At 46.3% G+C, this 13,810-nt stretch overlaps 1 protein-coding gene across 1 annotated transcript; it reads right to left on the bottom strand.

The window, feature by feature from the left end:
• Positions 1-8,946: 8,946 nt before the first annotated feature.
• LOC145409359 (uncharacterized) lies at positions 8,947-13,545 on the bottom strand. Its single transcript, XM_080279829.1, has one exon. It carries the CDS (start codon positions 13,543-13,545, stop codon positions 8,947-8,949), a length of 4,599 nt encoding a protein of 1,532 aa, XP_080135955.1.
• Positions 13,546-13,810: the final 265 nt, after the last annotated feature.

Raw genomic sequence — 13,810 nt, 5'->3', positions numbered from 1 at the left:
GTGTGTGTGTGTGTGTGTGTGTGTGTGTGTGTGTGTGCGCGTGCGTGCGTGCGTGCGTCAAAATTTACTATTACCGGGGAAAAGGATGATGGTAACGAGCGTGGATGACAGAAGCATACAAGAAAACATCACAGCTGGGTAAAAAAGAAGGGAAAAAATGGCGTGGGAAGGAATGGTAGGAAGATGCCCGACACTCGGGAGGTGATGGTTCAGTGTTCAGAAACGTGGTCTGTCGGAAACAATGCGAGTTCGATCCCAGACTGAGGATGGCAAGTGTTTAATTATTTCCACACGATCCACCGACATGTCATAATATCATCCCTACAAATACCATCACACCAGGCTTGAATGAGGAAGCCTCAGCATGTATCCCACATGAATGGTGCGTATTACTGCCCAAGTGGTGGCATGTGAAGGTGTACCGTGCGTTGGAAGACTACTGGTCCTCAGGGAACGGGTCGTTAATTCTATACCAAAGGGAGAACACATTAAAAGAGGAATTACAAAGGATTAAATTACACCACAAAATAAACAAAAAGGAAGAAAAAGAAGTAATGAGAGAAAGCGTGTATCAAAGAGAAGATATCCAGAAAATGTCACAGCTGGGAGAAATGTAATGTAGTGGAAAGAATTACCAAGGCCCAAAATACTCTACAGGGAGATAAAAAGAAACATAAACCGAGGCCGAATTAATGCAGCCTAGAAACATAACAACTGGGTAAACATTATCGTTGTAAAGGAGCGAAGTAGGTCCGATGCTTCACATGACGCACATTAAAAGCTTCATAGAATAAACATAACTAGTATGAACATGAAAGTCACATAAGAAGCAAAAGATCTCTCGTAATCAACTGACGAGGCAGAAACACCATGTGGAAGAGAGTGAAAGGACGATACTTGTACACGTACCTAATGAAAATAACGAGTACCAAAAAAAAATTACTAAAGAGCAGCAGTGCACTCTTCCCGGTAGTTGATGAGGCACGAAAAAGAGTCGGTGTAAATATCCAACAGATTTGGAGCCAAGTCCACTCACCACTGGCCTGACATTAAACCACAAACTGACGAAAATGTCCTCGCCATTAAGAACCTGACAGCTTCGCGTCGCAATCTTGCATGTTGGTAGGTGGCTGTAGCGTGGAAGAGGCGAGGGATGACGAAGGAGTACAAGGGAGGAAAAGAAAAGACCGTGGAAGCAAGAGATGGTAGGTGGAAGGACTGTTGGAGGGGAGGGAAAGAAAGAAAGAAAGGTGGAGGGGAAGATGAAAACGAAATGGAGAGGGGAAGCGAAGGTAGGAAACTGAGAGGGAAATGGAGGGGTTGAAGGAAGGAAAGAGGGTGGGAAATGGGAGAGAGGAAAATATGAGACAAAGAGGAAGGAAAAGAGGGGAACGCGGTAGGCAGGAGGAAGAACAAAAAGTAAATTGGGGAATGCAGGAAGGAAGGAAGGAAGGAAAATGAGGAAAGAAGCAGGAAAGAGTGTGGATTAAAGGAGAGAAAGTGGAACGACACGAAACATTTTGAAGTAAGGATGGAATGGAAGGAGAAAAGACGGAATGAAAGGGAAGGGAAAAGCTGAGAGAATGAGTAAGGAAAAGTGCGATGATCCAAACGGGCTCAGAGAACTGCGATGAAAAGCAGTTGATGAGGGAGAGGAATGGAGACACCAGACAAAATGTAGCTATGGGCAAGGGTGATGGACAATCCGACACTACTCCTAAATTCAATTGCAAAGCAAACACCTATTCAGTGCCATTAACCATCCGGTACCAGTAACTGTCTGATTTCAGTTTCCATTCAGTACCAGTAACTGTCTGATTTCAGTTTCCATCCACTCTGACTCCCTGCCTAACTACAGAACCTACTCAATTCCGGTACTTATTCCCCCCCCCCCTTACCACCACCACCACTGGGGCATCCATATCAACACCCACATTTACCCAGCGTCTATATTCATCAAGTCAGTGTCCTTCTCCTCACCTCTCCATCGGAATTTCAATCAACTTTACATACCCGACTTGTAACGCAGGTCGAGTAGTTCACCATTCAGCTATGTGGTATTTTACTAATTATTTATGAATTTCCTAGAAACAAAATATATATATATATATATATATATATATATATATATATATATATATATATATATATATATATATATATACCGGAGATTTCTTGAAATCCCTTGGGAATTCGTGAAATGAGTTTAAACTAGGATGGGTTAATTAAGGATAGGATAATATACGCTGCGGTTAGGTTAGGCAGGGACAATCAAGGTTAAGTTTCGGTTAAGTTAGGCTAGGTTAGTTAGGTTAGGTTAGGTTAGGTTAATTCAGACTAACACTTGACATAACTTAGCATTTATCTAATTTAACTGAACCTAACCTAACCTATCTCATCTAGCCTAATTTAACCTAAACTTTACCTAGATTATCCCAGCCTAGCCTAACCGCGGGCTAAATTAACCAAACTCTAATTAACCCATCCTAATTTATTACTCATTTCACGAATTTCCTAATGATATCATGAAATCACTAGATACACAAATTTTTATATATATATATATATATATATATATATGAGTGTGAAATGGAGGGAGAGTAAGAAATTGTTTGGGAAGGAGGTAAAGAAAGTAAGGCAGTGTGAAAGGGGAAATAGTAGGGGAGTGAAAGATAGGAATAATAGATTGTTGGTGGAGAAGAGAGAGAAACTGAGACGGAAGGAGCACTTTGAGGATTTGTTGAATGTGAAGACTGAGAGCAGTGCGAGTATAAGTGGTTGGGGAATGGCTGGGAGAAGAAGAGATGAGAGGAGGGAGGAAGAGATCAGTAGGGCGGAAGTAGTGGAAGCGATGAAGAATGTTAAGTTGGGAAAGGACCCAGGAATTGATGGAGTGTGTGGTGAAATGCTTAGGTATGGGGGTGAGATTGTTGTGGAGTGGATATGGAAGTTGTGTAGATTGGCTTGGGAAGAGGGAAGGGTTCCAGAGGACTGGAAATCAGGTGTAATTGTTCCTTTATACAAAGGAAAAGGAGAGAGAGAAGTATGTGGTAACCATAGGGGTATTTGCCTACTTAGTGTGACTGGTAAAATATATGGTAGAATACTCATTGATAGGATTAGGCATATGACAGAGGAGCTAGTTGGAGAAGAACAAGGGGGATTTAGGACGGGAAGAGGGTGTGTAGATCAGATATCTGTTCTAAGATGTTTAGTGGAGAAGTATCTAGAGAAGGGAAGGAAAGTGTATGCTGCCTTCATGGACTTGGAGAAAGCTTATGACAGAATAGATAGGCAAAGTATGTGGAAGGTATTAAGAATATATGGAGTGGAGGGGAAATTGCTGAGTGCTGTGAAGAGTATGTACGAGGGAGCTAGGGTTACGGTGCGAGTGGATGGTGAGCTGAGTGAATTGTTTGATCTCAATGTGGGACTGAAACAGGGTTGTGTGATGTCTCCATGGCTGTTCAATATATACATGGATGGGGTTGTAAAGGAGGTGCAGGGTAGGGCAGTGGATGTGGGGGTGGCTCTAATGAATGAGGGTGAGATTTGGAAGCTTCCGGTGTTGCTGTTTGCTGATGATACAGTACTGTTGAGTGAAGATGAATGGGAGTTGCAAGGTTTGGTGAATGAATTTGGGACAGTGTGTAGGAGGAGGAATCTGAAAGTTAATGTAAACAAAAGTAAAGTTATGGTGTTTGAGAGGAATGAAGTCACAGAGTGTGCAGTGAGGTTGGATGGTGAGGATATGGAGAATGTGAGTGCATTCAAGTACTTGGGTAGTGTAATGAGTAAGGATGGAACTTTGGGGGATGAAGTGCGTGAAAGGGTACAGCAGGGAAGGAAGGTCGTTGGCACACTGAAAGCAGTGATAAGAAATAGGGAGGTGAGTATGGAAGTTAAGAAGTCACTGCATGATAGTATTGTGATCCCTACCCTGTGTCACGGAATTTTTATAATATCAAGGTATTTTTAAAAATATATGCTTAAATATTATTCAATTGATATTAATATTCAATAATATTGAAAAGCAGAGACAATGATTGTCTTGCTACATCAAGCAACGATTACTTTACACTGACTTGCTACGATTCTCTAAGAACGAGAATTTATAAACTTTCTCAACAATACACAGCAGAGACTAATTACTCACAATTGCTGAATTACTGTACTGTTAGCCTCTGGAGAAAGTTACTTCACCCCTGACAATAAATAACTAATACTAATAATAATAATCAGGTCCTTGCTGATGCTTAACTCCTATGGCACAACGGATTTTAAGTTAATACAACAAGACTGGTCTAAGTACCAGTTATGAAGGCAAACGTTTATGCAAGCTAAGAGCTATATGGAAAATAAGCTTAATTTGGAGAAATGAAACAAGATTTTACTTTACATTAAGCTCAAGAAAAAGAACTGTTAAATTTATTGATTACAAAAAATAAATTTAATGTTACAATTCAAATGAAATTAATGAGATGCACTCACTCACTCACACAAAAGCTAAATACTTACGCCTAAAAAAAAAACACCTTAACTAAACTCTTAAAACTAGGATAATACAAAAGGAAATACCAGTCGATGAATGCTATGTATCACCCGGGGGGTGGGAGTTTGGATTAACTGTACTAGTGGAGCTTGGGCGCTAGCTGACCTCTCACACTTCTCGAGCACAGGACCTCTCTCCGTCACAACAAACACTAGACTGACTAAGTCGTGGGAAAGACAAAGGGAGCAGTAGGCTGCATTTTTAACGGTCAAGGCAAGCAGAGGCGAACAATAAAGAAACAATAGTATCGCTCAGTACAGCACTTAGTGACGTGCATTAAATCGGTCACTTTTGAAAACAGTGACGAATGTTTTGAAAAGTATACCCCGAAATGGAGAGAGAAACGGTTAACTGAGCGATACACAGTGAGTTTTCCACTAATAGTTCGTGGCTTCTCACAAAAGGGAAATGTCGCGAATTGATTCGTGACATTACGCCCCATGAAAATTAAATCTTTCTTCCTTCAGAAGAAAGATTTCAATATACATACATATAAATCCTAACTCAGTCACACAAGATTCACACTGTGGTGTGTGTGTTATCCTGCTACAGGAGAAAGTCGCAGTCGCCAGTGAGTGAAAAAACATCGTATTTACGTTAATAGAAACAAGCTTGAGGGAAAAACTCCGTGACGACGGTGAAAATCCGTACTCAGGTCAAACTGAGCGAAAGTTCGCTACATTTACATTAACAACTAATTGTTATGTAGTGTAGTGTATGTAATACACGGTGTAGGTGTGACAGTTGTAGTGTATCTGTACCTACGTGTAAAATGACATACAAATTTATAGTAAAATAATGATGACGAGGCAGAAGAGAAGGGGCGGCAGCATGTGACAGGAACGACAAGCTAATCTGCACGGCAATGCTGCACCCACCAGCTACACCTGCGAAAGGAATTAAGGTGGAGCATCAAAACTGTTATTTCTCTCTCTCTCTCTCTCTGCCTAGCAATCAGTACTTGTCATTATTAACCAGGAAACGTAATTCTTGAATTCACAAATTGCTTAGAACCCTTATAGCTTACTGGTTAACGCTTATTAACTAGGAAATGTGCCAGTTCTTGAATTACTCAAATCTCTTAGAACCGGCAGTTTACGAGTTAACCTAACATTATTAACCAGGAAACGTGCCAGTTCTTGAATTCACAAATTGCTTAGAACGGGTAGTTTACAGGTTAACCAAACATTATTAACCAGGAAACGTGCCAGTTCTTGAATTCACAAATTGCTTAAAACGGGCAGTTTACAGGTTAACCTAACTCTACACTTACGACTAATACAGGAAGCTGAAAATCGCTACGCAATCTCGGGCAGGTCACGTTTTAACACCCACCGTGGGTGTGAACACTCATGTGGGTAATGTGCATTCTCCGGGAATCCTCAGAGAGGCCCACAGCTCGAGACGTTCCACAAGGTAATTCATACACAGCCTCGGACTGTCTCTGCAGGGTTCTCAAACTTCCCCCTTAACTTATGGTATACATGTATGTACAAGCCCTGGATATACTGTGTCCTGTAGGGCCAACGAGTGAGACGTCTGGTTTACACTTTTAACTGGGAACCAGGCTGGTCCTTGGATTACTCAAATCTCTGAGGCCACCTATCTACGGAACCAAACATACAACAGTTGCTAGTAAGTAAGCAGCTAGTAGGTGAGACATCAGGTCTACACCCACATTACCACTACCCTGTCTCTCAACTGACTCAGAGATTACAGGTGTGGTTACAAATGGCACAAGAAGGACATGTCCCTGATTAGTGGTGTTACTTTGACACACACTGCAGGAACGGACAAAACTATCTATGTCTCGTCCCATCCCTGGCCAGAAAAAGTCAGCTCGGATACGGCCCTGGGTCTTCCTTTTGCCCATGTGACCTCCTGAGACTGAACAATGACCCCATTGTAACACTGCTAGGCGGTACCTGGCGGGAACGACAAACTGCAGTCGAACCTCGCCCTCGGATGTTCGTGACTCACGGTAGAGCCGTCCTTGTTTGCGAAGGAACTTGGCTCAACCTCCCCGTGAATACTTTATCACTCGACCCTTTTGTTTGTTCCGCACGGCAGCAAGTGTCAGGTCAGAATGTTGTTCTTGCACAACAAGTTGACTACACATCAGATCTTGCGGCGATTCAATGATCACTGGGGTGACACAGTCTGGAGCCTCAACCATGGCTCGTGTTACCGCAGCCGAAGTCTGAGTAGCGCCATCATCGGAGCAACTATCCTTGGCTCCTTGAATATTGCCTACTATAAGGTCAAATAGAGGCTCTGGCATGACAACTGCAAGTGTCGTACCAGTATAAAATGGAGATGCCACCTGGATACATGCCTCAGGGAACAATCTCACTGATCCATCAATAAGGTTTGCATGGATCTGTCGACCTGTATACTGCTCAGGCCGAACTAGACTCTGCTTGACAGAGCAACCTGAGGAACCATTATCTCTCAGGACCTTCACAGGAATGTCTCCCACAAACCCTGGCTGAGCAAGGAAGGTACTGTCACCTGTGGGAGGGCCTGTGGAGGAAGCAGCTAGCCACTCATGAGGCTGCTGAATTGATGCGGCAAACACTGTGCCTTGAGGACTATATTGGGAAGATAGAACATTGGCCATCTGTGGAGGGGGGTTCACTGTCACTGTGGGACTAATGAACTGTGGGGAAGTACCCATACTGGTAGGGACGTGACCACCGTGCTGCTGCTGAGGAATGAAGGCTGCATTCGCTTCCTGCCTCTTTTGAGCTGGTGGTGAAAAAGTTTGTCCTGACAGTCGGTTGCGTGGCTGATACTGCTGCTGATTAGGGTACCTGTTGTACCTCTTCCACTCAGGTTTCTGAGTGTTTTGCCCCTGGTCCTTCCACTGCGGTTTTGGACCTTGGCCATTATTCTGAGAACGGCCTTGGTGCTGGGATTCAGTCTGAGACGGCTTCCCAGATTTATCAGGTTTTCTGTTCTAGGTGTTTTGCTTACGAGTTTGATACCCGTATGCAGTAAAGAATGCGTCAGCCTTCTCTGCCATTTGGCTGGCATCTTTCACCTGGCAGATCTTAAGCTGTGCTATGAGCTTAGCAGGCCACGACCTCTCTAGCTGTGTACGCAGCATAAGGTCAATTATCCCCTCACACATGGAAGGAGTTTCATCTTTCTCCATCCACTCATTTAAGTAAGCTGTGAGACGATCAAGGAACTGAACAGCTGTCTCCTTGTCTTGGAGACAAGCTCGCATGAACTGAACTTTGGTGTCGTCTACTGTGTGACCATATGCCTTAATGAGTGCAGCTTTCATCATCTCATATGTGAGATTGTCTCCACGAATTTGGTGGAGAATATCGAGGGCAGGGCCCTCAAATAGGCTAAGAAACTGAAGCCGCTTAGCTGCCTCATCCAGTTGATACATGTCTGCCATGTCCTCAAAACGAGCTATGTACGGCTCGATTCGCTCGCTTTCCTTGTATGAAGGAAGCTTGATGCGTGGGGTCGCCAGGACATGTGCAGGGGGAACGCTCGTGGAGCTTGGACCAACTGCACCAGACGTGTCTGAAGCCAAGGAATCTCGCTTGAGCTTCATCATTTCAAGTTCATGTTTTTCGCGTGCTTCTCGCTCGGCACGTTCGTGTTCTCGTTCTCTCTCTCGTTCCTCACGCTGTTCTCGCTCGTATTCCCGTTGTTCCCGCTCATATTCGCGCTCTTTCTCACGCTGCTCTTGTTCATATGCACGCTGTTCTTGCTCATATTCGCGCTGAATCTTACGCTCTTCACGGGCATCATTCTCGCGCTGCTGCTCCTGATTATGCCGTGAGAGTATATACTCTTTAATTTCGGTTGGGTCCTGTTGATTGAAGTCCTGTATGCAATGGGGGGCAATCACAGGGTTGAAGGATAGGTAATCTTCCTGCTGTAGAATCTTTATTTCCCTAGGAGATAGATAAAGAAGTGGAGAGGTGAGGTGAGGCGTACACGTGCCTCGAAGTGGAAGAAGCTCTCTCTCTCTGCTCGCGCAGGCGCATAGAGTGCCCAGCTGGCCAAGTTACATATCACGATGGCGACTGCGCGGCACATTTGAATAGGCACATTGGCATGGGTAAATGTTACATTGACATGGGTACATTTTATACATCCACACCTCCCCTTCCCTTTGCGTTTGAAGAAGTCGAACGGCTGAAAAGTAACATACATAGAAAATATATATGTGAAACATCCCCGTAATTCATAAAATAAAATATGCAACTCAGCAATATACAAGTGACTGCAACATGTTAAAGTAGATACAATCCCACAGGTAATCAATACATGGTAACAAGCAATGTATGAAAATCCTACAAGTGTCTACAAAGTGTGTACATTGTAAGCAAACATACAGGGACTTCTTATGGGCAGTGTACACTGTGTTAGGACTTATTTAGCCTTGGAGATCTACGTGGGGTCTTGGGAGGAGAAACTGAATTGGACTTTTCGATGTCTGTCTGTAAATTAGACTTTTCCATGTCATGACAAGGGACCACAGGGATGTTAGGTGTAGTGTCAGAGTGTGGGTCGGGCACTGGATATAAGAATCTGCGGTTTCGACGTAGCACTCGGCCACTTGGAAGCCTAACCTCGTATTCCCTGGAGCGAGCACCACCCATAACGATGGCGACCTTATCCCACCGGCGTGAAGTGGGGTCCTGAACGCGAACATGTTGACCCATAGCCAGCCTGGGGAGATCACGGGCATGTTGACTGTAGTGCTTCTTGACCTGGGCGGCTCTGGAGGCGACCCGTCTGTCCCAGTCGTCTGCCAAGTCCTTCCAGTCACTCTTGAAGGACTGCGGATGAGCAGGTACACAGCTGCGGAGGTTATGACCAAATAGAACTTGAGCAGGTGAGTAGCCGGTGTGGTTGGGGACATTCCTCAGTTCCATGAGTCCCCGGTCGAAGGCTTCACAATTTATGTTACCAGACGGTGCTGTTGCCATGATAAGCCTCTTGACGGCCTTAACAGCAGCCTCGGCGTGGCCATTCGACTGCGGGTAATGAGGCGATGACATGAAGTGCTGGGTCCCCCATCGACGAGTGAAATCAGCAAACTCACTGCTCGAAAAAGGTGGTCCTCCATCTGTGCGTAACCGAAGAGGTACCCCCACCTCTCGAAAGTAGCTGCAGAAGTATCGGATTGTGGAGGAGGCGGTGGTGTCACTCTTGCAAGGGATGACAGCTGGCCAGTTCGACAGTCGGTCGACAATCACTAGGAAATGTTTCCCAGCAACTTGAAAGAAATCAGCGGAGACTGACTCGAAGGGCCTGGTGGGCTTATCATCGTTGAGAAGCGGTTCCTGCTGCTGTGAAGGGCGTAGAAGCCGGCACGACTCACAGGCGGCGACAGTATTGGTGATATCAGACTCAATGCCAGGCCAGAATACCGTCTGGCGTGACCGTCGCTTGGTAGCCTCGACTCCTCGATGACTGTCATGTAGCCATGCGAGAGTCTTGTGACGAAGAGCAGCAGGAATGACGATCCGAGCGCCTAGTAGTATGAGTGATCCGTCAACAGAGAGGGAGTCTCGGAGTTTCCAATAAGGCAGCAAGGATGTATGTAGAGAATACCTGTTAGCAGGAAATCCAGCCAATATGCAGTCACATAAGCGAATGTAGTCAGGGTCCTGTTGGGCTGCATTTGCTAACTCCTGTAGGTGACGGTCAGCTTCGATCCGCGGGGCGTCGTCCTCTTGATATGCCGCAGAAGTTATGACGGACCGTAGATGTGCCGTAGTAGAAGCAGAGTCCGATGTATCCTCAGGTGTAGGTCGGCTGACAGGTGCACGTGAGAAGGCATCTGGGATGCGGAGTGTCTTACCAGCACGCCATACGGCTCTGAAGGTAAAGTGGGACATGCGCTCTCGTAATCTCTCTAATCGAGGGTTCTCAATCATGTCCAAGGTGTACGAGTTCAGAATCGGTACTAGTGGACGATTATCAGTGTGAACTGTGAAAGACTGGAGCCCTGTAAGATAGAGGCGGCACTTCTGAAGAGCCCAGCTGACTGCCAACATTTCCAACTCTATGGCGGCGTATCTTGTCTCGGCGTCTGCCAAAAAACGGGAGCCACACTGGACGAGGCGAAGTTGACTGGAACCATGATCCTGCAGTAGGGCGTAACCTATACCATACAGGCGAGATGCGTCGGTCTGGAGATATGTAGGTAGTCCTGGGTCGAATGCTGCGAGGATGGGTGGACTGGACAAGGCTTTCTTGACTTGCTTGAATGCCAAGTCGTGATCTGGAGTCCACGTAAATGAGCGAGATGGGCTCAAGAGAGGTCTAAGTGGCTTGGCAGTTTTGGCGATTTCGGGTGTAAACTCAGATAACTGATTCACCAACCCCATAAATGAGCGTAAATCGGTGAGGTTAGCAGGTGTAGGGAAGTCCCGAAGAGCTGCAACACGTTCTGGGTCAGCGGCGATTCCTTTGTCCGAAAGAATGTATCCACAGAAGTTGACCTTAGTGGCTGCCACGATAAATTTTTCCCTGTTGAGAGTGATACCGTGTGAGCGGCAGCGTGTGAGTAGCTCCTGAATCCTCTTGTAATGTGACAGAAGATCATCGTCAAACAGCAATATGTCATCTACCACTTTGACGCATTTCGTTAGACCTTGGAGGGCAAGATCACCACGGTAGCAGTATGCATCTCTGGTAGCGGCGAAGCCCATCGGTCCGCGACAGTAGTAATAGCGGCCGTAAGGTGTAATGAAAGTAGTAAGATGCCTGTCCTCCTCTGCCAGTTCGATTTGCCAATAACCATGGAGAGCGTCCGCAGTTGTGAAGTACCTCGCTGTAGAATCAACCGTACGAACAGCTGCAATAGGCGTCATCGAAGAGTGAACAGGGCGGGCAACTTCACTGTTAAGTTTAGTCAAATCAGTGGTAATCCTGACTCCTTTAGGTTTGGGTACGACTACCATAGGATGACACCAATCGGAAGGCTCATCCCCACATTTCTTGATGATTCCTTGAGCCACCATACTCTGCAGTTCGTCCTGGACTGCATCTCGGAAGGCGTAGGGGATCTGACGTGGAGTGGTAAGAGCGAATGGTGTGGCGTCGGGTTTAATGTGTATCTTCATAGGGTCTCCTTTCATTGGTTGTAGTGGAGCAGTCTTGAGATCATCTTTCGATGCAAGTACATCCGGAAAGTTCCTGACAAAGTAGTCCCTGGCCTCGGCAGGTGGGGTAGCTTCGGTGAGTGGGAACTCAGTGCATCGATGTACGTGGGTAACTTGCAGAATGGGCTTAGGAAACTTGGGCGAAATAATAGCCAACTCCTTGCAATGGCTGAAGGACAGTAGCGGAGTGGTGACACCATCATGCACCTGTAACCGGGCTTGGCATGACCTCTTGGCAAGGGTCAAGGTAACTTCTAAAGATCCAAGCGGTGGCGACATCTCCGACCCATCTGCGGTGAAAGTCTTGGAAACTGTGGGAGGTAGGAGGTCACTTCTGTCAATCTGAAGATGTGCAAGGTGTTGTGGACCCAAAACACTGACCTCCGCACCTGTGTCAGGTATGAAACTGATCTGGGAAGATACATCCCGATAAGACACAGTAACTGGTACGGGTGAAGGTGAAGGAGTTGCATGGGCCTGAATCTTGCGAACGTTAGTAGTCGTGCTTGAAGGCGGAGTAACATGCTTATCAGCCTTGGCATCACCAGTCTTCTTCCGGCAATATCTGTCGTAGTGGCCTGTCTTGGTACAGTATTTGCATTTCACCTTGAGTGCAGGGCAGGTTGGGGTTCTGGCCCAATGTCCCTTCCGTCCACAGTTATTGCAAGTGCTCGAAGCCGCTGGGCACTTGGCTGAGTTGTGAGACTTGTTGCAATACTGGCAGGTATTAGATTTGGTCGACGGCGTAGAAGTTGGCTGATGGTTACGACCTTTATCCTTGCGGTATCTTGAAATCTTGGCGACAGAAGCAGTAGGGGCCCGAATCGCAGATGTGGCTGTCCTGGTGGCTTCATGGGCTCTGCAAACGTTCACCACGTCCTGAAGTGTGGTATTAGAGTCCCGGGCAATAATCTTCTGTGTGAGCTCTTCATCATGAACTCCCATAAGAAGTACCATCTTTATCTGCGTCTCCTTGCAGACATTAGAATTTCCAGGGCATATGTCAACTTCCTCTGCAATCGACTGCAGGCGTACATAGTAGTCGTCAAAAGATTCACCATCCTTTTGCTTGCATGTAAGAAGATCCCAGCGGCGAAGAGCTTCATTTCGTTGATTCCTGAAGTGGTTCTGTAGAACGTCAAGGACTTCTTCCACTGTTTTCGCGGTATCTGGAGGTACACCAAGTGTGTGTTCTAACAATCGCTGGGTCTCGAGAGACAAACACATCCGTAACTGTATCTGCTGCTTCGGTAATGACAGAGCAGACAAGTCCACCATGACAGCATAGTCGTCCCAGCGCCTTCTCCAGGCCCTGAAGTTCTGAAATGTAACGTCTGACTTCAGCGGTTGGGGTGCCTGAGTGCTAGCCTTTTGTGGGGTAGCGTTGACATGGGTGGGTGGGTGTGACGAAGTCTCGGTAGCAGACCGCTGGTGAACCTGACTTGGACCTTGTGTAACAGGTGTGAGTAGCTGGAGAAATTGTTGAAATCTTCGGTGTTCCTCTTCTCGACGAATTTCTTCCCTTCTTGCCTCATCTTCCTGACGAATTTTTTCCCTTCTTGCCTCTTCTTGACGTCTCTCCGCTTCCTCACGCCTATGCTGAGCTTCCGTAGCTAATCTGCTTTCCTCCAAATATCTTATTAGTACCCGTAAGTCTCCATCATGTGTCCTGGATGGCGGCGGTAGGGTTAAATTTGGAGAGAGTAACGGCAACTCAGGCTGACAGCGCTCGTCCTCAGCACTTGTGGGCGTGTGGGTGTGTGGGAGTGTGGGCGGATGTTCATGTCTTGCAGGTGGTAAGTCATGTGGGGTATCATCTGAGGGCTCTACAAGTGGGAATTCTTCCATCCTGACTTATTTCACGAGATACAACACCACTGCAGAAAACTGAAGAGAACAAATCTTCTCCCTTAGAAATTATAGTAAACTCGTGCAGAGAAGCAGAGGTGGAGTTGCAGGCGAGCGTTGGCAACTCACTGGGAGCTTTCTCGGGACAAATTATCCTGTCTGGCGACGTCTGGTGTCGCCGGGCGAGGGTCGTGAATGGCCGTCCAGCCGTGACGTGGTATCTGACGTAAGGCTCTGACGTAAGGCTCACTGATTGGCTGCCCAG

Source organism: Coenobita brevimanus, chromosome 80 (assembly GCF_032717465.1).
Source record: "Coenobita brevimanus isolate Jiangsu-jjx chromosome 80, ASM3271746v2, whole genome shotgun sequence".
Classification (NCBI taxonomy): Eukaryota; Metazoa; Arthropoda; class Malacostraca; order Decapoda; family Coenobitidae; genus Coenobita; species Coenobita brevimanus.
The sequence above is the reverse complement of the archived record's forward strand: the minus strand, read 5'-3'. Positions and strand labels throughout refer to the sequence as shown.

Coding starts and splice junctions, on each gene's coding strand:
- LOC145409359 (XM_080279829.1), bottom strand. CDS start 13,545: ATGGAAGAATTCCCACTTGTAGAGCCCTCAGATGATACCCCACATGAC.